Genomic DNA, 23,362 nt, shown 5'->3' with positions numbered 1-23,362 from the left:
GACAACCTTTTTCTTTTGGTGTAGAATACTGACCAAGTTCTTGAACTGCAAAAACCATGTGTTTGCAGAAAGCAAATCAGACCAGCAGTGAATAACAGAAAAGAAACAGATTGGGCTTAAAATGTCCTTTTCCCCACCCTGCTCAAAAAAAGTAGATAAATATAGGATATATATGTAAGGTTAAAAATCTAATACTAAGCCAGGTGCAGTATAGGGTACTGGTTTAGTGCTCAGTTGCCTTTTGGGGGGGGAAGGGGGGGGCAGGGACGACACTGACTAGAATACAGTGGATAAGGAAAGTTCTCCACCAGGAAGAGAAATACTTGTGTTGCCACAAAAAATTGTTTATACTGTCCATCTGTGTTTGCAGTGGAGTAAGCTACATTAGGAAAGGATTTACAGTATACTTGTCCCATAGACGCATATGGCTGAGTTGTATCGGAAACTGCTTCAAGAACAAACTATGACAACTGCATGGTGTTCTGATGGCCATGTCCTAAACAGAATATGATGTATGCCATTGGCTAAGACAATTCACTTATGATACATGGAAAATGGTATTGAGAGGAAAAGTGTAAGACAATAATTGGGCAAAAAAGTTGATGACTCAAGACAGAAACAGTCGCCTTTAAAATAAAGGGAATAATGTTGATGAAGTTTACAAACAAGTTCCTAAAAATACAGAAAGGCACATTTACATCACTGGGTAGCTGAACAATATGCACTAAATTCACTGCGAGTTAAATAAATTGACCAGATCATGTCATGATTGTATTTCTGAACACATCTATTAAATTCTAGAGCAATTTAAGTAGCATATAGCGCTGGCTCAACTGCCAGTGGCCTAAGGTTTAATCCCCAAAATTACATCCTGAATTGCCATCAGTTAGTGGTGAAAAAATAATAATGAATTCTGCCAATTACCTTTTTATTGTGTTTAAATGTGATAACAGCTGCTGGTTCTGATCATAGGCTCTAGCTGCAAAGGTCCGAAAACAGTAGTTAACAAGCTGAGGGCTACAGTTTGAAGCAATGAATAATCTATTTATTGTTCAACAACAAAATAAAGACATCCTGGCATATCTGCCACTTAACATATCAAGTGATAGTCACTATTAAGTGTATAGTTTACATATTTTCATACACAATTTAGCAATATTGAATACTTCTGCAGTTTTATACAAAGCCAATTACTTTTTAAACGATATCTGAGACTGATCAAACAGGTAATTAAAACTTTTTTTTTTTTTTTTTGCAATTATCAGGTTCCCCCCCAGTCAGGAGTGCTGGTGCTTAGTCAACTAATACTGAAATGCATCCTACATCTACCTGCTGACTAACATGGCCCTTCAATGAGATGCAACCAGGGGAAGACAGATGTTTTTAATCAGTTAAATATAAACACACCTGTCTGGGAATATATTGTGAGTAAGAGGAGTCTGGTGGGCTAGCTGACTTGGCAGGCAGAGAGCTCCAGCCTTCCCACAAACTTTTGAGCTTATGGGAGTGTGGAGAAAGGCAGTAGGCAAACAGAGGAGGAGGGAAAGCTGAGTTCAGTGTCATTCAATCTATACTGGGCTCTTCTCTCTCAGCAGTACCAGAACAGCTGAAATTCCAGCTGCTAACACTGAATTCTTCTTCCATTAAGCTGATAAGAGGTTTAATATAAACAGATGTCTTACATTTCAACTTCAGAAATAATATCTGGCCTCTTTTGGTCAAGAGACCATGAGAAATGTTGAACTACTAATTAAATACTGCAGTTAGTGAGGGTATGCTCACCTAAAGGGGCAGTGTTAGCTCCACAATTTGCATGAACTGTAATATCCCTGCATATAGATTTGAATACACCTTCCCTACCAGTTTGAGCCTGAGTCTGGATTAGGTATAACAACATGCCATGCAAAGTCTATCTCCAAACCCATGACAAACCTGCCTTTCAGTCCTAAACAGATACTGGTGGTTTTTAATCAAGCTGAAAGGGGATGTGGGCAAATGGGAGTTATATTGAGACAAAAACCTCTCCTGTGTGAAGCCCCCACACTGAACTCTCATTTTAGGATATAAAAGGGACAGTGGCCCAATTCCATGGAGCCTGCTAGCTTCAAAAGCAAGTGCTTGCTATCAAACTTTGGGATAAATGCTAAAAATTGAGACATCACCCTAGCAATTCCATTTCAGTTTAAAAAAAGTAAATTAAAATCCCAAGACACGTATAAAGACACGTATATGATTAGGGTAATAATTTAAATGTCTCTTTTGTAGGGGAAAAAGTACAAATGAGAAACACTTGAATTTGCAGTACAAATACAACTGAATCAACTATTTATTTACAAGGAGTCCTGAAAGACAGCAGCCTTGATACACACTGATAGCAGCAATTACCCAGTCTACTTAATGATGCCATATCTCATCTCTTCTGCAGGCAAAGAGTGATTGTTCAGAGGTCACTGTTAAGTTTCTTGCACTGGGGCAAACAGTATGTGCAAGCAATTCCTTGATTTAAAAGTGATTCAATCTTATCTACATAACAGCTGTGAGAGCAGCATGAAATTCTATTGCTCTTCATAATCAGGAACACATTTCTCTTGCTTATAAAGAGGATACAAAGCTTCTCTGATGTAAATGTGCCTTTAGAAAGTGAGAACTGAAAACATTAATATAAAAATCAAATAACTAAGTAGTTCATGAAACTATATATATAAAAATTGAGTTATCACAACTAAAGCAGCAAATCAAAATATCTGCTGAGGTTTTCTGGTAGAACTAAAAAAAAAAAAAAGTTAGTTTGTGTCCAAGTTCAATAAATCAACTGCTACCATTGACACAACAAAACTAAAACCCACACGAGGAAGTTGAAAAGTGCACAATGAAATTAATAGTCTTGGATCAAGTATTTATGGAGAATTGGAAATGTTTTGTCCGAAGGACTTGATAAGTGAGTATTAAAAGGAGGTATTAAAGTTTATCAGATCCAGATTTGGCCTGCCGGTCCACATAGAAGAGGATGTAGGCCTTTGCCTTTACCACGGTCTCCTCGTCGGTCAGAGTTACAGTACTGTCATTGAAATGGAACCAGCGACCTTCATGAGTTGCATAGGCTGTGTAATGTCCAGAGCCAACGCTGAAAGCAATGAGAGACACAAAGTGGGATCAACAAAAGGAAATTTAGCACCTCGTTCTCCGCTGTACAGGACAAAAACAGGGCAAGTGCTAATAGACTATATTCTATCACAAGGCTTCACCCAGGTTGGGGGGGGGGGGGGGGGGGGAGGAGGAGAAACTGAACAGCCTCCATAATTGTTAGCTTAAACCCAAAGGTGTTTTAAAGGGTAAGAAAGATATTCCATGCAAAAGCATCTTTAATAGTGTCATGATTTGATAGCAACCACATGCAAACAATTGCTTCCTTTTTGGGACTTCATAAAAGGTATTTATCAAAGTTTTAGCATAATCCAAGCCCCCAAGTCCTTTTGCAAGCAAAACTCCCAGTGAACTTCAATGCAAGTTTTGCCTCTGTAAGATCAGGTTCAGTAGCATTTTAAGATAAAGTAATCATCAGCTTACAAACAGAAATAAAATTTGAGTTTTTACCATGTTCTGTCATTTAATTTTATATTCAGAATTCCTTCCAACTAGTTCTACCTGAATCCTGTTTGAGTTACCATGATTTCAAACCAAGCACACAGGGAAAGTGTCATCACAATGAACATAGGTTGGAAACTAACTGCAGTTTTTATACAGATCCCATGTCTTGGATCCTTGTACATATATTTAAGAACCAGAAAACAGCCAAGTTTCATTACCCATGCTGCCTCAAGACAAGGCCATCTCCCACTTGCATGGCTAACAGCTGTATCTTATATATCATCATAGTTCACACCCATCTAATTCATTCCAATCATGTCCAGTTTACACTGATGTCCATTACAACTACCGTTTTGTTTTCTCTGAGCTTTGAAGCCGCTGCCATGGGCGTTCTGTGGTGGTGCTAATGAAGACTCCATTTGAAAGTCACAGCGTTTGATTTAGTGCTACTACAGATTCAGACCACTCATCTTTGGCAGAAAGTAACATGGGTAGCCTGCTAGAGTGAACGTTTTCAAATATATGTTTGCTGAAGACACCCTCAATTCAACTGAGATAGAACAGTGAGTTCTTCTAGTGACAACAGCAAGAACTCCCACTATTAGAAAACAGCGTAGTTTCTTCTAAAGAATTGTCCCACCATCCCTCAATCTTGGGACTTGATTACACAATAATATCCTGGAAGAAGAAAGTCATCATGTCACTACTCCTGACTCTCAAAGGATCCATCAAAGTCTGCAAAATATCTTTAATTCAAAATACAATTACTGTCCAACTCCAGAGCATCCCAGTTGGCTCTCAGTTTGAAGCTTCACTCCTGTGGGAGAGGACCACTGCTGTCAGTCTGCCAGTCTAAAGTCTACATTGTTCTAGATGAGCACTTTCCCTTCGCATAAACCTGCACGTGCTTTCAAGTTGAATAAACGAACAAGAAACATTGAAATTTAGTTGTTAGTGGCTAAGTGAAATGTCAGTTTTTATGGCCACAGGACCTCTCACTCACTTTAAATACTTTCCAGAATGACTTTACTTTCCAATTTGAAAGAAGCAAATGGACTAGCCTCATTTTCAATAAGTTTAAGATTTCCACCTATTACTCAGGGGACAAGAGTGGAGATTCACAGCAGAACACCTCTGATATTTTGAACAATTAACATTTTTGGTAAAATGTTCCCCATTGGAATATAAAGCTGCTTTTTATTTCCATGTTAGCACAGCTGCTAACAGAACCGACATGCACATTAGGGATGAAGTCCTGACCCCAATGAAGTCAACAGGAGTTTGGCCGCTGCCTTCAATAAGGCTAGTACTTCACCCCAGATACTCACTGAGCATACTTACCCTGACCCATGATGTACAACAACAGCTGCAAGATCATATAGACAGCTTTCTGGGCCACTGTTCTCCGGCTGCAGTTCAAAGTAGAGAAAACAGCTTTTAAGAAGTCAACTGACACCTTCTATGTTCCATAACATACGATAAAACAGAATACATTTCCAGTGTATACATCAGCAAGAGTCTCTGTACCTCTAACAAGTAGCATTTCATGTCTAGGTCCCGGAGGGGAAATTCTACATATGTATCAACCTTGTTTCTCAGATATTCTGTCCAGTGAAATCGTTTCAAGTGTAAGCATAGCACCTAGTATTAAACATGAAAGAGAGTTCATTAGGTTAAGTCTTTGATTATGGTTACATATGTTATTGGTCAAGTTATTAATTTCCTTTAAAGTTTCACCACACACTGATATTTGCACTAACCTTTGGTAGTTTCTGAATCCAGAATTTTTTGGTGGATTTCTGTTTCTTTTTACATTTGTGGCACATATAGAGCTCTGTCTCATCGAGTTCTTCCAAGTCTGTAAAACTGCGAAGACAATCTAAAAGGAAGATAATTCAGAAGCACCAATAAGAGACCAAGAGATGAGTTCTGGCTGGTTTTTAGTGGGCAGTTACTCTTTGTAGGCAATCTCTTCATAAAGGCCAAGAATTGAACAAACACGGACCCACTAACCCTTACAGATCATTTCTGAAGCACACTGATGAGGTGGTGGGTGATGTTTGCACTGCTGGTGCTAGACAAAGGAATTCAGGAGCCAGGTCTTGTAATCCAGCCATTTTATAGTCCACTGATATTTTGATTTCTTCTCTCTCAACCTTATATCTCTGCTTCAGTGAAAGTCAATCTTAAACTGGATCCATGTAATTCTGAAAATAGTTAATTTTGGGCTCTAACTCAAGAAATAAGATCTCCCTCTCCCCAAAGGCACTATTAGTTCCAGATAAAGAACTGAGTGGGATATGGTTGCAGTAATCACATTTACAAACATTCTGGGTGAAATCCTGGCTCACTGAAGTCAGTTGAAAACCTATTGATTTCAGTGGGGCCAAGATTTCACTCACCACGAACTCTTACCCCGTAGTGTGCACATTGGTCCATTTTCTTGATTCTTAGTACGTTTATTTCTGAATTGACTTGGAATATCTAGTGAAAGGTCTAGGAAAGAAAAAATACAATTGAATTTCTTAGATCAAAATAAAAACTTAGTTCTTACTGAAGTTTTACATTGTAAAAATCTCAGCCCCATCACATATGTGTCAGATACATGAAGATTTAGAGCTTTAATGTGGTAGCCAATACTTTGAAAGAGAAAGATACCTTACCTAGGAATGGATCAAACTTTCTAGATTCAGTCCCACATATTAAGCAGTTTACTTCATTTTGAAGAATGCCTCCAAATATAGCTGTGACAACAGTAGAGGCTCCATTTCTAAACAAACCACCATGAAGGAAAGAAACACACAAGAATTTCTTGTTTTAGGCTGCATTTTACCATGTGAAATATTTTATTGCTTATAACATGTCAAAAACAATCAGGCAGTTTGGTCTGGGTGTAACAAACAAGAATTGGGTTCCTTTACATGGCCCTTTCACTCATCACTAGATTCCATGGAGCAAATGTTAATACAGCAAAGATATTGGAAACCTAGAAGGAACAGGAATCTATACTCTATGCAGGTACTCATAAACAGATCTTCAATGGAAAAACTAGATAAGCATCCCAAATCTTTTTAAAGGCTATGTTTAAATACAGTTCATTCTCTTCAGACCGCATACGATTTTAACATTACACGGATGTTATTTTTAAGAGCAGTTTTCTATGCGACAGCTGTCTCTCAAGGTAGGTGAACTAGGGTGTATTTTCTCTTTGAACCTGCTCCCTACTTTTTACTGCACATCTTTAGGGCTTTTTAAAGCAGGTTTCCTCCAATTTAGTCACCTCCAAAAAGACATTTACATTGCAAGAACATGCTAAATGTGTCATCGTTTCTTTGGTCATTCATAAGGCACTTACAGTCATCTTTTTGTTTTAAAAGCTCCAAAATAGGAGGAGATTCTTAGCTAGACACTAAGTCCATCAGGCCAAAGCAGCTCTACTATATGCACCATGAGATGTGTTCCCATAATGCAGTATTATATGAAGAAAGAAACAACCATTTTTCTGCTGAGGCAAGAGAAAAACCCACCCAATCAACTTGGGCTTGTCTGATACAAAACATCAGGCTAACTGCCAGGAGCACTGCTTTCTCCTGAGCTTACCCCTAGAAGCCATTACAAGGGTGGAGGTGGTGAGAAAGCTGAAGGACAATCGAAATAAGTAACAACTGGGGACACTGACCTTTTAAAACATTCTAGTGTAAATTCCTAACACTGCCACATTTTGCCATGTTCTTAATGAAAACAAATGTTTCAAAGTAATTAACATTACAGGAAACCAGAATAATTTGCTAGTTTATATTGTCAGGTTTCCAACCACGTGCCGGACGGCAGAAAACCTGCACCGTGAGATTACAAGCCACCTCCTTCAGACCTGATTAATAAACTGTCAATATTTCATATAAGGCAAGTTTACAGCACTATCTGTACACTGGTCTCATTGGGACAAATCTTTTTTTCAGACAAAGCTGCCGTTCAAGCCTCAGAATTTTTCCAGGCTCAGATCAGCTGAGGATTGCAAGGTTTTTTGGCCAGATACTCTAAACCCAACCCTGCAACATTCTGTATTCAAGTCTAACAGGGTTTTTAGATACAGTTGATTGTGGTGCATGTGTTTTGCATGAACCAAGAAATGTAATGACTAAAGTCATTTTATACTAAACAGCACACTCCTAGCCCTGTAAGACCAGTGACTTCAGGCATAACCGCTATATTTACAGAGTTAACTAAAAGTGGGTCATAGAACACTAGTAACATACTGTAATCAAGCCTATGCAGTACTCACCTGCCCTGCTCAGGCCTGTTTAACTTGTAATCCCTTTTCCTGCATAGATCAGGACAGATAGAACTCTCAGATAATCCTAACATAGGGAGTCTGCCCAGTGACCAAAATCCAGGCTGAACTGACTGTTAACATTCCTGCCTAAAGCAAAATAAATGTTTTGGTCTCAGTGCTGTTTTCAATCTAGCAGAGCACACTTAGAAAAAATAATCAGGAAGTGTCAGCATTTCCAGACCAAAAGATTTGAAAGGCACCCAAAAGTGCTTCACTTTCAAAACAGGGAATGATAGGAAAACGGAAGGGAAACCCTACAACATTATCAAAGGCAAATTAAAGCAGCAGCTGCTTCAAGGGTATCTCTTCGGTGAGATACAAATACAAATTGTTGTATTGCTAGAAAAAAAATCCAGTTATGGCAAATCTTGAATGTACTGCCACTTCCTGTTCCACTCATGTAAAAAACCTGTTGCCCATTTATAATTAACATGCCATTGATCAGTGTGTAATTTTGTTTAGCCTGAACTCAAGACAGTTGTATACAAAAAAGATGGGATTGTTTTTATTTTGAGAGACACTGAATCAAAGCGTCACATTCACAGACACCAGATAAACTATTTTATTTATTTTGACCAATTCCCATAACTACTATGGAAAAAAAAATCGATCCGAGACACACTAAGACTTGGGTGCTTTGACTAAGTGGCTCCACAGTGTGATGCTACTTTAGCTTATTTCTTTAGATATTTGTTTAAATATACAAAATAATGATGCCAAAGGGTAGTTCACTCCCCTGGGATACTTTGATTCATGCATGGAGCCCCACCATGATGGTAAGTTGTTGAAGTAATTAAAACAAATATCTTACATGCAACATTTGTTGCTTGCAGAGAGACCTGAATTTTCTTGCAAAATTACCGAGCGAGAAACACCATTAAAGCCTCCTTGGAGTTCCAAATGTAGATGGTCCAACAGGTAACGCATGAATTCATGGGCATCTTGTTGCTGGTATCCCCTTAACACAAAAATATTCAGACAATTTAAAGAGACTGCATCTTTATTTCTGACATATTGGCTCAAAGTAGATCCAACATTCAAACCAAAGGAATAGCCTGTTACTTAATATCTTACAGGATACACTTGTTTGTGCAATTTCTAATACTTTGGCTGTACTAGCCACATATCTCTGGAAGTCTGGAGTGAACTGATCTAGACAAGCTAAGCAATTAGTTTAGATCAGAGTGCAATATGATCTCAAAGACACAGCTTGTGTTACGCACATGTGTACAAGTGGCAGAATTCTAAACTTCCCACTCCTCTTGTCCATTTTTTTTTTAAAGACTTTAGATTTAAAAGCAAAATTCCTTGTTTTTTTTAAAAAATAGTGCTGGACACCAAGCAATAATTGTACATGTACTTGATTCTTGCCTCTTGAGCAGTTTTGACAAGGGATGGGCAGTAACTCTCACTACTGTGCAGCAAGCAGGGTTGGACCTTCATGGCTAGCCCATATTGCAGGGTGGGGCAGAGTCACACTTGTGCCAAGCCACTGCAACTGCTGACCAATTGTGAACCTATGTGGTTATGGAGGCTGCTACTGGTTAAGGCCAAGCACTTCTTTCAAGCACTTGAATTGGCTGGCTAACTTGGAGCAACCTAAAAGGGAACAGTAGCAGATGGAGGGGATCTCTCTTGATCCTTCCTTCAAGGTTGCACAATCACTCCCGCCCTTCCCCTTTGGGGTTATTGGTTATCAATCTATCACTCCATTTGTACAGGTTTGGTTTGTTGCATGGTAGATTAAGAAGGGATGTGACATTCATACCCATGGGGGAGACACAGGCATATTTGGACTTGGAAGTAACTGTGGTTTGCATTGAGTAGGTTTGCAGTTTGAACAGTTGCATCAGTTTGAACGATCATCATAAATGATGCACAACATACTAGAATCTTGGGCTGGGAAAACATGGTTTTACAACATACTTTTTTGGCATCTAAGAGATTCAGTAGTTTTTGGACAAAAGTTCTGGGCAGATTTTCTTCAGACACCAGACCCATCAATTCTCTTAACACTGTCAACTGGATCTCTTCTCTCAAGTAAAGGGTTTCATTCCCAGGCTGAGTGTTCTCCATAAGCCTCCTGCAGTAATGGCACAAGCTCTTTAAAATAACAGGGATGTATCCCCCATCCCTAGGCTGGGCTACAGAATGGTGTTTAGAATTGTATGGAGCGGTTTCAACTTCCACTCTGGGTAATCTTGCAACATTTGAGTGAAGAAATGTATTTGAGGTATAATTCTTCTCATTACATTTGGACTCAGACACCCTACTGACCACGGAAGCTCTTTAGAGTCTCAGAAGTACAATGGAAGCAGTAGCAGAAAGATGTTGCTCACACAAGAAGCAATCAGTACTTCACTGCTAGCTAGGCTGTAGGAAGCCAACAGCAGTCAGGTAAGCAGGTTTTTATAAGTTACCAGTAAGCTAAAGGATGTAATAATTCAAGGAAAGTCAGGAGGAATCTGTATGAATACATCATAAGACTCAAAGTGGGGGGACACATCCTGCCACACAATAAGTGTAACACATCATCATCACAGTAACAGATAGCTACACAACCCTTCATAGGATTAGTTCAGAAGTTCCCAAACCATGGTCTGCAGAGAGCTGCATTCTCTGAAGTTCTGGTCCTTTAAGTTTCACTAATAAGTTAAAAATCCATTACATATTATTCTCCTTTTCCATGTAAGCAACTGATGCAGTTACCACCAGGATATTATGTGAAGGAGTGGGATAGGTGGTGGTTTCTAAAGTCATGAAAGAAGGGGCAGTGTCTATGCAAAACTCTCAACAGTACGGAACACATCATAGAGTTGGAGAATCTGTGGTTTAGTTGAGTGAGCACAGAATGCGTAAGCTGGCTGACATGCCTAATGCAGAATGCAGTCACTGCACACCAAGCTTCCTACAAAAATCTCAGCCAAGGTTCAAGTGAACAAAACACTAAAACCTTAAATAAGCGTCCCACCTTTATCCCCGAACAAGCATAACAAGAGCCATTTCCTCCTAACCAGAGTCACAAGCATTACTCAGAGAAACTGCCTAGCTTTGCCACAACAGCAATGAGAGGCAGGGCTGTGAAATCAACCCAGGAAAACGAAGGCAGTTGTGACTCAGAACATTTAGAGCAGACTACTGCTGTGCGGCATCAAGCTGAAGCCAGTCTATGAACTCTTAAGATCAGCTTGGTTCCCCCTCCAATTCCTTTTACATCATCGGTGGTACAATTAAGTGCTTAATCTAAATGTTTAGAATAATTTTTGTTACAGTACAATAATTATTGTGCAACAGCTATGCACGCAAGATGTAAGCAGAGGCAAGGAACCTTCAATCCATTACTATGTTACAATAGTGGTTCCAAATTGTTACCCTATAGAGAGTTAGATTTATTAAAACCCACATCAAGTAAATATTTTGGAAGTAAAATTATTAATATTCCAAAATCTAAAATTTCTAATGTGTACTTTTCCTGATTGGTATTTATCTTCATCGGGTCATTAGAGATGGAATTCAGAATTAAAAAGATTGTCTGGTAAAGGATGCAATATCTGCAAGTTAACTTTGCATAGATACTAAACAGAAGATGTTTAATGTTTATACAAACTGTACTATCACTCCAGAACAAATGAATGAGGCAGAATTCTTTCCGAGCTGCGTGATCAATGTAAGAAAGACTGGGGTTTAAATGCAGTCATTAGAAGTTACTGAGTTAATGAAGGAATTGCTTAGTTTGTTTAATAGATATATCCACATTTTATATAGCTTAGCAGAGTTACAACAGAAGAAAGAAAATGTGTGGGAACAGCATTATCAGCAAGAATGTGTTACAGACAGCATTACTTAAGCCAAAGGACAGATATTTTAAATGAAATGGGACATATATTTGATCTGAAATGTGATGTAATTTGATTTGTAAATGTTTTATTGTTATTTACATTTATAATATAGCACTTTGTAAGGTTTGTATTCCGTTCACCCAAGTAAAAATATCTTTGTAATATTAACTGAACAATCTAAAATACAATGAACAAAGTTCCTGTGGTGGGGAATACAGCTTCTCACACAGACCTCAGATCCCAGCAGCACCTAAACAATTCAATCCAGCCCATCCACATATCAGCAAATGATACAAAAGGAACAGTCATCATGGGAAAAAACCCTCAGAATTCATGAAGAATAATAAACATACTTCAACCCACCAAGAGGCTACGGAGCTCTCTCTCAGGGGCAGCAGACCTGCCATATTAGACTGCTCAAAGACCAAGCTTTCATAGCAGAGATACAGCCTGCAAAGGCACACTACAGTTTGCCATCATTCCACAACTGTATGACTGTATAATATGCAATTCCTAGCCATGCACTATATTCCCTATTCCGTATATTCCCACATGGATTTGGAGAGATCTACACTGCAATATCAGCAATTTCCAGTTGCTTTCCACTATACTACACTTTTCTATTAGGGAGACGGGGCCTATGGCGGCGAGGGTTGGCAGAAGATGCCACAGTTAGCTAAAACCTCTTAAAGGCTGAGATTCATGGGAAAACTAACCAACCAAATCTCATCTCTAAGGCCTCTCCATCACTCCACCCTGCGCAAACACAAGCAGCATAGCTGGCCTCATTGCTGTCACGTCACCAGCTCCAACCCTGTCCATCTATCCTAAGCCCACCCAGCATGTAGCCCCTCTGAGCTGGCTAACATTGCACAGGGAGACGGGGGATTCTAAATGGAGCACCAGTAATTTACACAGCATGATGCAATTCAACACAGAACATCTATTTTCCCCCTCCAGCCAAGGCTGCTGCCCCCTTCCCTCCTCCAAATGCAGGGGAAAACATAGCGAGTGGCTGACTTTTCTTTCCATGTGGCTTACCGCATTATTTTGCTTCACTCAACAGAAGGGCAGATATGGCCGAAGGAAGGCAGAGTGCATAACTAGTACCTTTCACTAATGAAGTGTTCCTAGACAGCTGGTGTTACCCGTGGGCCACAAATTCTCCCTCTCCCGAGGGTGCCACGTTCCCAGAAGAGGGCAGCACTTTATGTTAAAAGCCATGATAGAACCCACAGTGCTGAAAATTTGCTAGAGAACAGATTTCCCTGCTCAGTCACACAAGAGCTGTAGGGTAGGTTTATTACTGATAACGGGGTAACTCATCAAGCATATTAGAGATAATGTTCTTATGCCTAGAACGTTTTGGCCATTGCTTGAAGCCACTGGTATCAAACTTCCTTGATTCTCATAAGCCAGTAAAACACACATTAGGCAGTGTGAAGAATACTAAAGATGGCCTTTTATTATCTGGGTTATTCAGCTAAGCATATGTGTTCACAGCATCTTTTCAGCACTGCTGGAGATGTAACAGATAACAGAACATCTTTACTACCTGAGAACATGGAGCAACTTACCTTCACAAATCCTAACAGGTTTCAGTGCTCCTTTGAAAGAGGTTCAGGGGCCAGGACAGGGAGACCTTGGAGAGGAATGATACTTTGATTTACTTGGGTAACTTTTTTTTTTTTTTGACAGTGTGCGTAACACCCATAGACTCTTATAGCCCTTACTTAGAGTTACATTGGCAGTAGCTAGAATGTTTTGAGAATCAAGGAAGTTTTGCCCAGTATGTTTTACTTAGAGCTATGGCAACTGTATTTATTTTTTTTAATATCATTCCTATCATAGCCAAAAGTTTAGGTTCTGTAAATTCCTTATTCTTGGTGATGAACCATAGGACTTTATCTTGGCTCTCCTGCCCCTAGAAGCAAGCCATTACTCATCAAAATTATGTACTCTAGTCCCTGTATACAAGGGATTTGTCTTCTCTGACTCTACTATATGCAGTGTGCCTACTGGCAACAAGCAATTATCTCGATGAATGAAAGTCTCTAGATAAAAGTGAAGTCACATTTGAAAGCTACATTTGTGGGCACAGGGGGAGGCTGCATGGAGTATTTTCCAGAAGCCAGATTAGGGTACAGGTGGCATAAGGTTACATTCAAGAATATTGCTCTTTGTCTTACGGAACTTACCTAAAATTTGGCATGATTTTCCAAACGACATAAAATAAAGATTCTGGGCTAAATGCAGTTTGGCTCCCTTGCCATAAAGCACAAAGCGTCTTTCTAAACTCTTCAACCAATGAACTGGGGAGAGAAAGTAAAAATGAATTAGTGTGGATTCATACTCTAATCTACATTTTCAGGACTTCAGTGGTACGAATGTCAAAGAATTTCCTTTGATAAAAATGGTTCACTTGGTAAATCATTTCAGCTTCTTATACAATGACATATTCCAAGTCCCTACAAATTTTAGGATCTAAATCTAATCCACAAAATTGAAGGGGTAGAGAAGACAGACTAGCAACATTGTGAAATCACAGATGTTAAGGATGGAAGTGGGACAGATTTTCCATCTAAGTTTTCATCAATGTAGTATCTAAGCACCTCTAAAATTGTACCTGTAAATCTTGTGCGCACAATTATTTGCATGTTGGTGAAGATTCAGTCCACTTGTTCACCTTAAAATTCTCTCAGGGTTGTTGCCTATACTATAATTTAGTGCTAAAATGTTTAAATAAACTAAGCCCAAAACTACCCACCTCTGGTACTCTAGCAGACATTTTTTCTCCTCTCCCACAACTCAATACAGTATTTATTATTCTTGTTTAAGGTACTTCAGCCAATTTTTTAAAATCCAAGCTTCTGTGCTAATTTTCGAGCACATTGGAAAGAGTTTTTCGAGTAAGATTAAGAAGCACTAGGTGACACCTAGTCCAGTTAAGTTAATAGTTCCAGCATTAAATATATTTAACGTCACTCCAGCACTGTTTGATGGATGCTAGTCTTCTCTCCTGTGACAGCTACAAGAACACAGTGGAAATTATGTAAACATCTCCACTTGTACAATACACCCAAATAGCACCTGGCACTACCTCTTTCAGTTTCTACTGCTACTTCTTGAAGTTCAGTGCTAGCAAGAACTTACACGTTGTTATCCCCTTGACTCCTGGTATGGTAAGTTCGCCTGCCAGCTGTTTTCCCATTCCGCAACTCCACGGCTGGCAACTCTTTGAAGTAACAGCAAAACTGCTGAATGTTACTGTAGGAAAAAGAAATGAGAGTGAGAAACGTATAGAATAGATAATAGGAAGGATACGTGTGTGCTCTGCACAGTATTCTTTGGAGATGCTCACTTGGCTTCTTAAACTAGTTCTTATAACACTGAATAGGTCAAGTTTCCCATCAAGAGAACTAGTCAAGTTGCATCTAGTGTTACAATATAATTATCTACTCAGCACATGTACAGTGGGCACCACTAAATGGCATTCACCGGCCCAGTTACCTGCAACAATTATATCTTTTCTCTCTTCTGATTAGGAGATACCAAGGTTCCATAATTACTGAGTGTTGAGTTCTTACATCATGCTCACGGTAAACAAATCCATGTCTATAAGTGGCATTAATATTAATGTATCAGTAGACTTTAATATAGTTCATACCATTTAGAAAGAACTTAAAGCATTAGAAACTGATTTACAGACTACATATAAAAATCATTTCCCCATCACTGTTATGCCACCATACCTCAGTGAAACATAAAAATTGTAATTACACAGTACAGTCATAATACTTAACAGTTAAGGGCAGGAATTGCATACAGCAATATAGTATCTAGCTGGAACTACAGAGGGATAGGGAAGGTAGATGGATGGCAAGTACCTAGATCATTAGAAGGGTGAAACAGTAGGTCTGACATGATTAAAAAGACCAGGGCCCGATCCTCAGCTGGTTTAAATCTGAGTATTTCCAATGTAATCAACAGAGCTATGCCAATTTAAACTAGCTGAGAATTTGGCCTTGGTTTTCAGAAAGAGGCCAGCAATCTACTGGCTGAAGAGTACGCATGACTCCTGCCAGTGCACATGTAATTGCATGCTCAGATGTAGGTACCCAACTGTCTCTCTACCCAGTGAGAATTTGGCCCTGAGGATGCACCATCTGATGCATTTTTACTGTGAATATGTGCAAAATACTTGTACAAAGTTAAATTTTGAAGTTACTTTTTGTGAGCAATACAATGATGATTCAATTACACGCGTTAACGTTGGGATGAGGAGGGCAGGGGCTGCTGCTGTTACACAGAAGAGCGTGCACTTATGGGGTGAAGGAAGGGTCCCTAAGGTCACAAAGATTTCCGTGCAGCTCTCAGCCAGGCTGCATGACATTTTCTAACTTGCATTTTAAATAGATTCACTAGTACATTAAAGGGGGAGGGGAGCAAGAGGATGACATAATGGAGACCAAGCACAACTCCACAATAGGCCCAGTCTCCAAAGGCCTGGACAACAAGGGTCAAGAATCGGGTTTGCCTGTCTGGTCAGAGTTCCAGTGGCACCATGCCACTAGAGCACCTACAAATCTGTTAGTGAGAAACCGGGCCCAGTAACCAGACACTCAAATTATATTACCATTTCCCAGTGATAACCTACCCCCTCTCTGGAGACACTGCATCCCTCCGAACACAGACAATCCCTTCAATGCAGATGCCCTAACTGATCCCTCACCCACAAAGGGCGTCATGTCAGACCCACTACCCTTCAAGCTAAACATTTAGGGGCTTCCTCTGAACATCATCGCTACTCCTGAATCAATCACTGGGATCGCTTTGGAAAGCTCCTCCCTCCTCCTGGAAAACAGAGGATGTTGCCAAGGCAGCACCCTCCATTCCGACAGGTCTATAGGGCAAGAGTGGGAAGCGAAGTCGCTGGCCTTTCTTGCCTAGCACTGAAGAACGGATACCACCAAATCAACCTCCAGCCCAGGGTGGGAATTTGATTTGATGATTGCATATAAAACATGATGGATACCTGAGAGACTGAAGGATCGCATTCATGAAACACGTGTTCCCCAGATTGCGAAGGCCTGTAGCACAAAGGGCATTGGTGCTCCCCTGGGAACCAGAAGAAAGAGTAAGTCAAAAGAGACAAACAGCTACCCCCGAAGCACACAACAGTCACCTGTGCAGCAGGGTACATTCAAATAGAACTAACGACAGACTGTTTGAGCCAGCTGGGAGCCAAGCCTACAACATGACTAGCTCAAAGGATCTAAAAAGGTATTTAACTATCTACACAGGTATTAAAGGGGTACCTTAATTGGATTGAAAAATTCCCTTTTTTACCATCTAAATAAACCTTCAGAGGACATTTGGGAATCTTAATTGTTTTGAGAGAATGTTTTACTTACTCTTTATAACAATCCACTCTAGGCTGTTGGGTGGATTTTTCAAGAGCATCTGAGGGTATGTCTACACTATGAAATTAGGTCGATTTTATAGAAGTAAATTTTTAGAAAATTGATTTTATACAGTCGATTGCATATGTCCACATTAAGCAGGCGGAGTGCGTCCTCACTACCGTGGCTAGCATCGACTTACGAAGCGGTGCACTGTGGGTAGCTATCCCACGGTTCCCGCAGTCTCCGCCACCCATTGGAATTCTGGGTTAAGCTCCCAATGCCTGATGGGGCAAAAACATTGTTGCGGGTGGTTTTGGGTACATGTCATCAGTCACCCCTCCCTCTGTAAAAGCAACGTCAGACAATCATTTCGCGTCAGACACCAAGGTGATTAGAAGAGCACAGCAGGGCGCACTGCGCATCAGAGAGGCTTTGAAAACCAGTTTCATGACTGCCAAGCTTCGGCGTGACAGTTGTGTGTGTTTCTCCTTGATGCAAACCCACCCCCTTTGTTAATTTTAATTCCCTGTAAGCTAACCACCCTCCCTCCTTTGAAATAAAGTAACTATTATTTTGAAACCATGCATTCTTTCTTTATTAATTAAAAAAAAAAAAAAGAGAGATAGATAGATAACGGACAAGGTAGCCCAGGTGGAGTGGGGGAGGAGGGAAGGACAAGGCCACATTGCTTATTGTGGCCACACTAAAAATCAAACTGTTTGAATGACAGTCTTCTGTTGCTTGGGCCATCCTCTGGAGTGGAGTGGCTGGGTGCCCGGAGCCTCTCCACCCCCTCACCCTCCACGTGTTCTTGGGCATCTGGGTGAGGAGGATATGGGGAGGAGGGGAGGCGGTTATACAGTGGATGCAGCGGGGGTCCGTGCTCTTGTTGGCTTTCCTGCAGCTCCAACAGATGCTTCATCATGTCAGTTTGCTCCCCCATTAGCCTCAGCATCGCGTCCTGCCTCCGCTCTTCGCGCTCACTTAATTCTTTCCTGGCCTCTGCCACTGAATGCTTCCATGCATTAAGCTGTGGTCTATCAGTGTGGGAGGACTGCATGAGCTCGAAAAACATGTCATCACGAGTGTGGTTTTTTTCGCCTTCTAATCTGCTATAACCAGTGGTGAGCTGGAGCCGGTTCCCACCAGTTTGTGGGAACCGGTTGTTAAATGTAGAAGCCCTTTTAGAACCGGAACTGGTTCTAAAAGGGCTTTTAAATTTAACAAAAGCTCCAGCAGCTCCCTGCCCTGCCCCCGGCCCCAGCTCACCTGGCTCCGGCTCCGCCTCCTCCCCTGAAGGTTCCCCCTCTCGGCTTCCCGCGAATCAGCTGTTAGCGTGGGAAGCCTAGGAGGGCTGAGAAGGAAGCAGCAGTTTCCTGCAGGTGAGCTGGGGCGGGGGGCACGAGGAGGGATCCAGGCGCCATGTGGCTCCAGGCGGCACCGGTCCTAACTCCGATTCCGACTCTGGCCGAGCAGCTTGGCTCCGGCCCAGCCCCCGACTCAGGCCCCAATTCCAGGCCAACCCCCAACCCCAACTTCGGGCTGGCCCCCGCCTTCGGGTCGGCCCCTGTCTTCAGGCTAGCCAGTGGCTCCGGGCTGGCCCGCGGCTCCAGCCCCCGGCTTCGCCCCGGCCCAGCCCCAACTCTGGGCTGGCTCCAGCCTGGCCCCCAGCTCTGGGCCGGGGCCCGACTCCGGGACGGCCAGCGGCACCGGCCCGGCCTCCAACTCCAGCCTGATGCCCACGGCTCCCAGTAGCATGGCCCCCATCTCCAGGCAGCGCAGTAAGGGGGGCAGGAAGCAGGGAGGGAGTGTTGGATAGAGGGCGGGGGGGTGGATTAGGGTCGGGACTCAGGGCCGTCAGAGGGTAGGGGAATTGAATGGGGACAAGGGTCCTGGGGGGGCAGTCACGAAGGAGCAGGGGTGTTGGATGGGGTGGTGGGGGGCAGTCAGGGGCAGGGGTTCCGGGGGTAGTCAGGGGACAGGGAGAAGGGGTGGTTGGATGGGGCAGAGGTTCCATGGGGGCCATCAGGCATGAGAGGAGGGGTTGGATGGGGCAGCAGGGGGCAGTTAGGGGACAGGGAAGGGGGTTGGATGGGGCAGGAGTCCCGGGGGGGGGGCACAACCCCCTCGTGGGGTGAGGAGGAGGGAACCGGTTGTTAATATTTTGGCAGCTCATCACTGGCTATAACCTCAGGGACGGAGATGATAGGGGGAGCGTAGAAACATTCTATGCTCTACGATTCTGGGGGGACTGCATGGTCACCTGTGCTGCTAAGTTTGCCATGCTGACCAAACAGGAAATTAAATTCAAAAGTTCCCAGCGCTTTTCCTGTGTACCTGGCTAGTGCATCGGAGTTCAAAATGCTGTCCAAAGCAGTCACAATGGAGCACTCTGAGATAGCTCCCAGAGGCCAATACCATCGATTTGCGTCCGCACTACCCCAAATTCGACCCAGCAAAATCGATTTTAGCGCTACTCCCCTTGCTGGGGAGGAGTACAGAAATCGAATTTAAGAGCCCTTTAGGGTTGACGGAACGGGGTTGGTTGTGTGGACGCATTCATTTTTAAATCGACCTGACGCGGCTAAATTTGACCTAATCCCTTTGTGTAGACCAGGCCTGAGTTAGGTACCCAATTCCCAACGCTTTCCAATGGGAGCTGCATTCCAATCTCCCTGAGGCACTATTGAAAATCATCACACCCTGAAAATGAGATCTAATTCCTTGCCAATTACACATTGACTCCCCCACCATCATGTGGTATGGGTTGCTCTTTTAGGACTCCTTATGAGACCTCAGCACTGGGCTGCTGGCTTTTTTGTTTTGAAGAAAAATAAACAAGATTTTGGGGAAAACTACTGAAATTAAACAGACTGTACAAGCTGAAGGGGTTGGGGCAGGAGTGCTGGAGAGAGCAGGCATTTGACATTGTTGGCCTACCAACTGTTGACAGTTTAGAGGAATGCAGCACACAGGATAATTTGGTTTTGTAGCTACTTTTATTTCTAAATCTTTTGCACTTGTGTTTTAGTTGCCAGTCAAAATGTATACATTACATAAGAGCAGCATGATGAACTTTTAACTTTACGGTCTCCAGAATGGTATGTTAACCAATCGTCTAACAACAGGAGTTCAAAATCAACTCTAGTCCTGACAACAAGAGCAGTGTGCTTTCAAGTAGGGACAATGGGAGAAAGCTTCTGTAATTCAGACACTGTCCCCTGGCTTGTGTCTTGATATCATTAGAGAAATTAACACTACCACAAACAACATACAAAACTTAAGTCTCAAGTAAAGCCTAAAGAGCGAACAGCATAAGAATATTTTATAATATTTAGATAGAGAAGTCAGCATTAGATAGAAAACTCAGCATTTTAGCAGTTGAGTAATTGCAAGAGCCTATTTTTAAAGAAGGTGTTGTTTCCAACATACAAAAACCTCACCCCCACAATGCCTTTTAGTACACTTCTCACCCCATCTCTGGTTAGACAGCATGGCATTATTGCAAACACCCTGTGCCCTGCTTTTTCTAGACACTGATCCAATGTGCCAGCACAGAAAAGACCATCAGTTGCCTTGGGCAACATTCATGTATTAATAAAACAGAGAAAACAAAGATAGCTCAGACTCTAATCTCCATTCAGTTATAATCTCCATTCAGTTAGTATGTTCTAATTCAGTCTTCTCAATTGCTATACATCAGCTGTAGTTTTATTTCTGATTTTCCAGACACTGAGAATTCATGTGATTCTGTAGCCAAAAAAAAAAAAAAAAAAAAGCCTGTACAGTATTGCAAATGCTTCCCCAGTCGTCCTGAGAAATGTTCTTATCAATTGAAGAAGGACACTAACTAGGCCTGCCAGTTTTGAAAGTAACTAAAACCACAGACGTTCCAAGACAGCAACTCACTGCCAGCTGCTTGGAACTCTGGGCATGCAGAGGGAGCCAATTAGGAGTATGTCCACACTGCAATTAGATACCCATGGTTGGCCTGTGCCATCTGGCTCAAGCTAAGGGGCGATTTACTTACGGTGTCGATATTTGGGCTTGAACTGCAGCCTGAGCTCTGGGATCCTCCCCGCCTTGCAGGGTCCTGGAGTCTGGGCTCCAGCCCAAGCCCAAATGTCTACACTGCAATTCAACAGCCCCTAAGCCCAAGTCAGCTGGCACTGGCCAATCATAGGTTTTTAATTGCAGTGTAGACATAGGAGAGCAGCTGTACAGCTGTCCTACCAACCACACCCATCCCTACTTCCATGCACCCTCTGGAGAATTCCTGCCTCTCCGAGTAAGCTATCTGTGTGGAGAGGCAAGTTTATGCATCAGCAATGTAGCACCAGCAGCTGAGAGCTACTACTGCAGCTCCCACGGGTCAGGTTCCACTCCTGCACTGCATTCTCGCCCTTCTTTTAATTTTTTATACAAGCAGCCCCACCAAGCTGAGAGAGGGCAGAGTGAAGCTGAAGGTGAAAGCGGTATGCCCTCTATCCAACATCAGGAGACAGGTACCTATAAAGTGGGAGCAGCAGGCAAGATGAGAATAGAGACAAAGGGTAACATTTTCAAAAGCACCTAAAGACACTTCTGAAAAATGGGACTTAAACCCTTTTGAAAATTTTACTCAAACGTTTATTAAGAACCTGAGAATGGCCATACTGAGTCAGAACAAAGGTCCATCTGGCCGAGTATCTTGTTTTCCGACAGTGGCCGGTGACAGATGCTTCAAAGGGAACGAATGGAACAGGGCAATTTATTGAGTGATTCATCCCATTATCCAGTTTCAGCTTCCAGCAGACAGAGGTTTAGGAACACTCAGAGCATGGGGTTGCACCCCAGATCATCTTGGCTAGTAGCCATTCTTGGACCTATCCTCTGTGAGCTCATCGAATACTTTTTTTGAACCCAGTTTTATTTTTGGCCTTCATGTCATCCCCTGGAAATTAGTTCCGCGGGTTGACTGAGCAATGTGTGAAGAAGTACTTCCTTATGTTTTAAACCTGCTGTCTATTCATTTAATTGGGTGATCCCTGGTTCTTATGTTATGAGAAGGGGTAAATAACACTGCCTTATTTACTTTCTTCACACACATGATTTTTATAGCCATCTATCATACCCACCTCTCAAGTCATCTCTTTTCTAAACTGACTAGTCCTAATCTTTTTTAATTTCTCCTTGTATGGAAGCTGTACCATGTCCCTAATCATTTTTGTTGCCTTCTCTGTAACTTTTCCAGTTCTAATATATCTTTTTGAGATGGGACAACCAGAACTGCATGCAGTATTCAAGTTGTGAACGTACTATGAATTTATAGAATAGCATTACGATATTTTCTGTCTTATTATCTGTTTGTCCCTTTCCTATTGGTTCCTAACATACTTTTAAGGCTTTTTGACTGCTGCTGCACATTTAACAGATGTTTTCATAGAACTATTCAGAATGACTCCAAGATCTCTTTCTTAAGTGGCTACGGCTAATTTATAACCAATCATTTTGTATATATAGCTGTGACTTCCCTCCTCACCATGAGCATTACTTTGCAGTTATTATCAACACTGAATTTCATCTGCCATTTTGTTGACAAGTCACTTGGTTTAGTGAGATCCCTTTGGAACTCTTCACAGTCAGTTCTGGACTTCCCTATCTTGACTAACTTTGTGTCATCTACTAACTTTGCCACCTCTCTGATTACCCGCTTTTCTTAATTTGCAATTACCTCCTTAACTAATAGGGAGGAATGGTTTGTGCCCTTTTCTTCTGCAATTGACAATTTGACTGCAATACTCATATACCAGACAAGAGGCTGCCTCTTACCTATCTCTGCTTTTCAGCCCAATTGGCACTAGTTGTTTCCTAGTTAGCGGATGCTGCTAAGCAACAGGGAAGCTCAAGCACTAGGTTAGTGTGATTACAAGAGGACACCAGCAATTTTTAAAAAAGAAATAAGTCACCTCTCCATTAGAGGAAGGCAGAGAGATACAACAAATACATGACATTTAGAATTTGAAGCCAGATTATAACCACTTTAAAACTAGGTCAACATTAGGCCCATTTTGAGCCTTGGTAAGTTGACGAAGCCCCTTCAAGCACTGAAAGCGTTGTACTTACATTTACTTTTAATAACTTGCTGTTCAGAGATGAATTTTCCAATAGTTTTCTCTTCCTATGTCTGTCTGCTGTAAAAGCTGAACTATAGTAAA

At 41.7% G+C, this 23,362-nt stretch overlaps 1 protein-coding gene across 2 annotated transcripts in view; it reads right to left on the bottom strand.

Annotated features, from left to right (window-relative positions):
• Nucleotides 1-1,023: 1,023 nt before the first annotated feature.
• The window catches only part of USP3 (ubiquitin specific peptidase 3), a 67,946-nt gene continuing 45,607 nt past the window's right edge, over nucleotides 1,024-23,362 (bottom strand). For both annotated transcript variants that reach the window (XM_054041893.1, XM_054041894.1), the window contains exons 5-15: nucleotides 23,271-23,352; nucleotides 16,796-16,878; nucleotides 14,914-15,027; nucleotides 13,959-14,072; nucleotides 8,733-8,879; nucleotides 6,252-6,358; nucleotides 6,004-6,084; nucleotides 5,349-5,467; nucleotides 5,116-5,229; nucleotides 4,930-4,997; nucleotides 1,024-3,124 (exon numbers count right to left, since the gene is read on the bottom strand). In XM_054041893.1, the coding sequence (XP_053897868.1) occupies nucleotides 2,959-3,124; nucleotides 4,930-4,997; nucleotides 5,116-5,229; nucleotides 5,349-5,467; nucleotides 6,004-6,084; nucleotides 6,252-6,358; nucleotides 8,733-8,879; nucleotides 13,959-14,072; nucleotides 14,914-15,027; nucleotides 16,796-16,878; nucleotides 23,271-23,352 (1,195 nt within the window). In that variant the 3' untranslated portion in view covers nucleotides 1,024-2,958. The remainder of the gene's footprint in view (nucleotides 3,125-4,929; nucleotides 4,998-5,115; nucleotides 5,230-5,348; nucleotides 5,468-6,003; nucleotides 6,085-6,251; nucleotides 6,359-8,732; nucleotides 8,880-13,958; nucleotides 14,073-14,913; nucleotides 15,028-16,795; nucleotides 16,879-23,270; nucleotides 23,353-23,362) is intronic.

This window comes from Malaclemys terrapin, chromosome 10, assembly GCF_027887155.1.
Source record: "Malaclemys terrapin pileata isolate rMalTer1 chromosome 10, rMalTer1.hap1, whole genome shotgun sequence".
Taxonomy (NCBI): Eukaryota; Metazoa; Chordata; order Testudines; family Emydidae; genus Malaclemys; species Malaclemys terrapin.
This window is presented reverse-complemented; position numbering and strand designations above follow the sequence as displayed.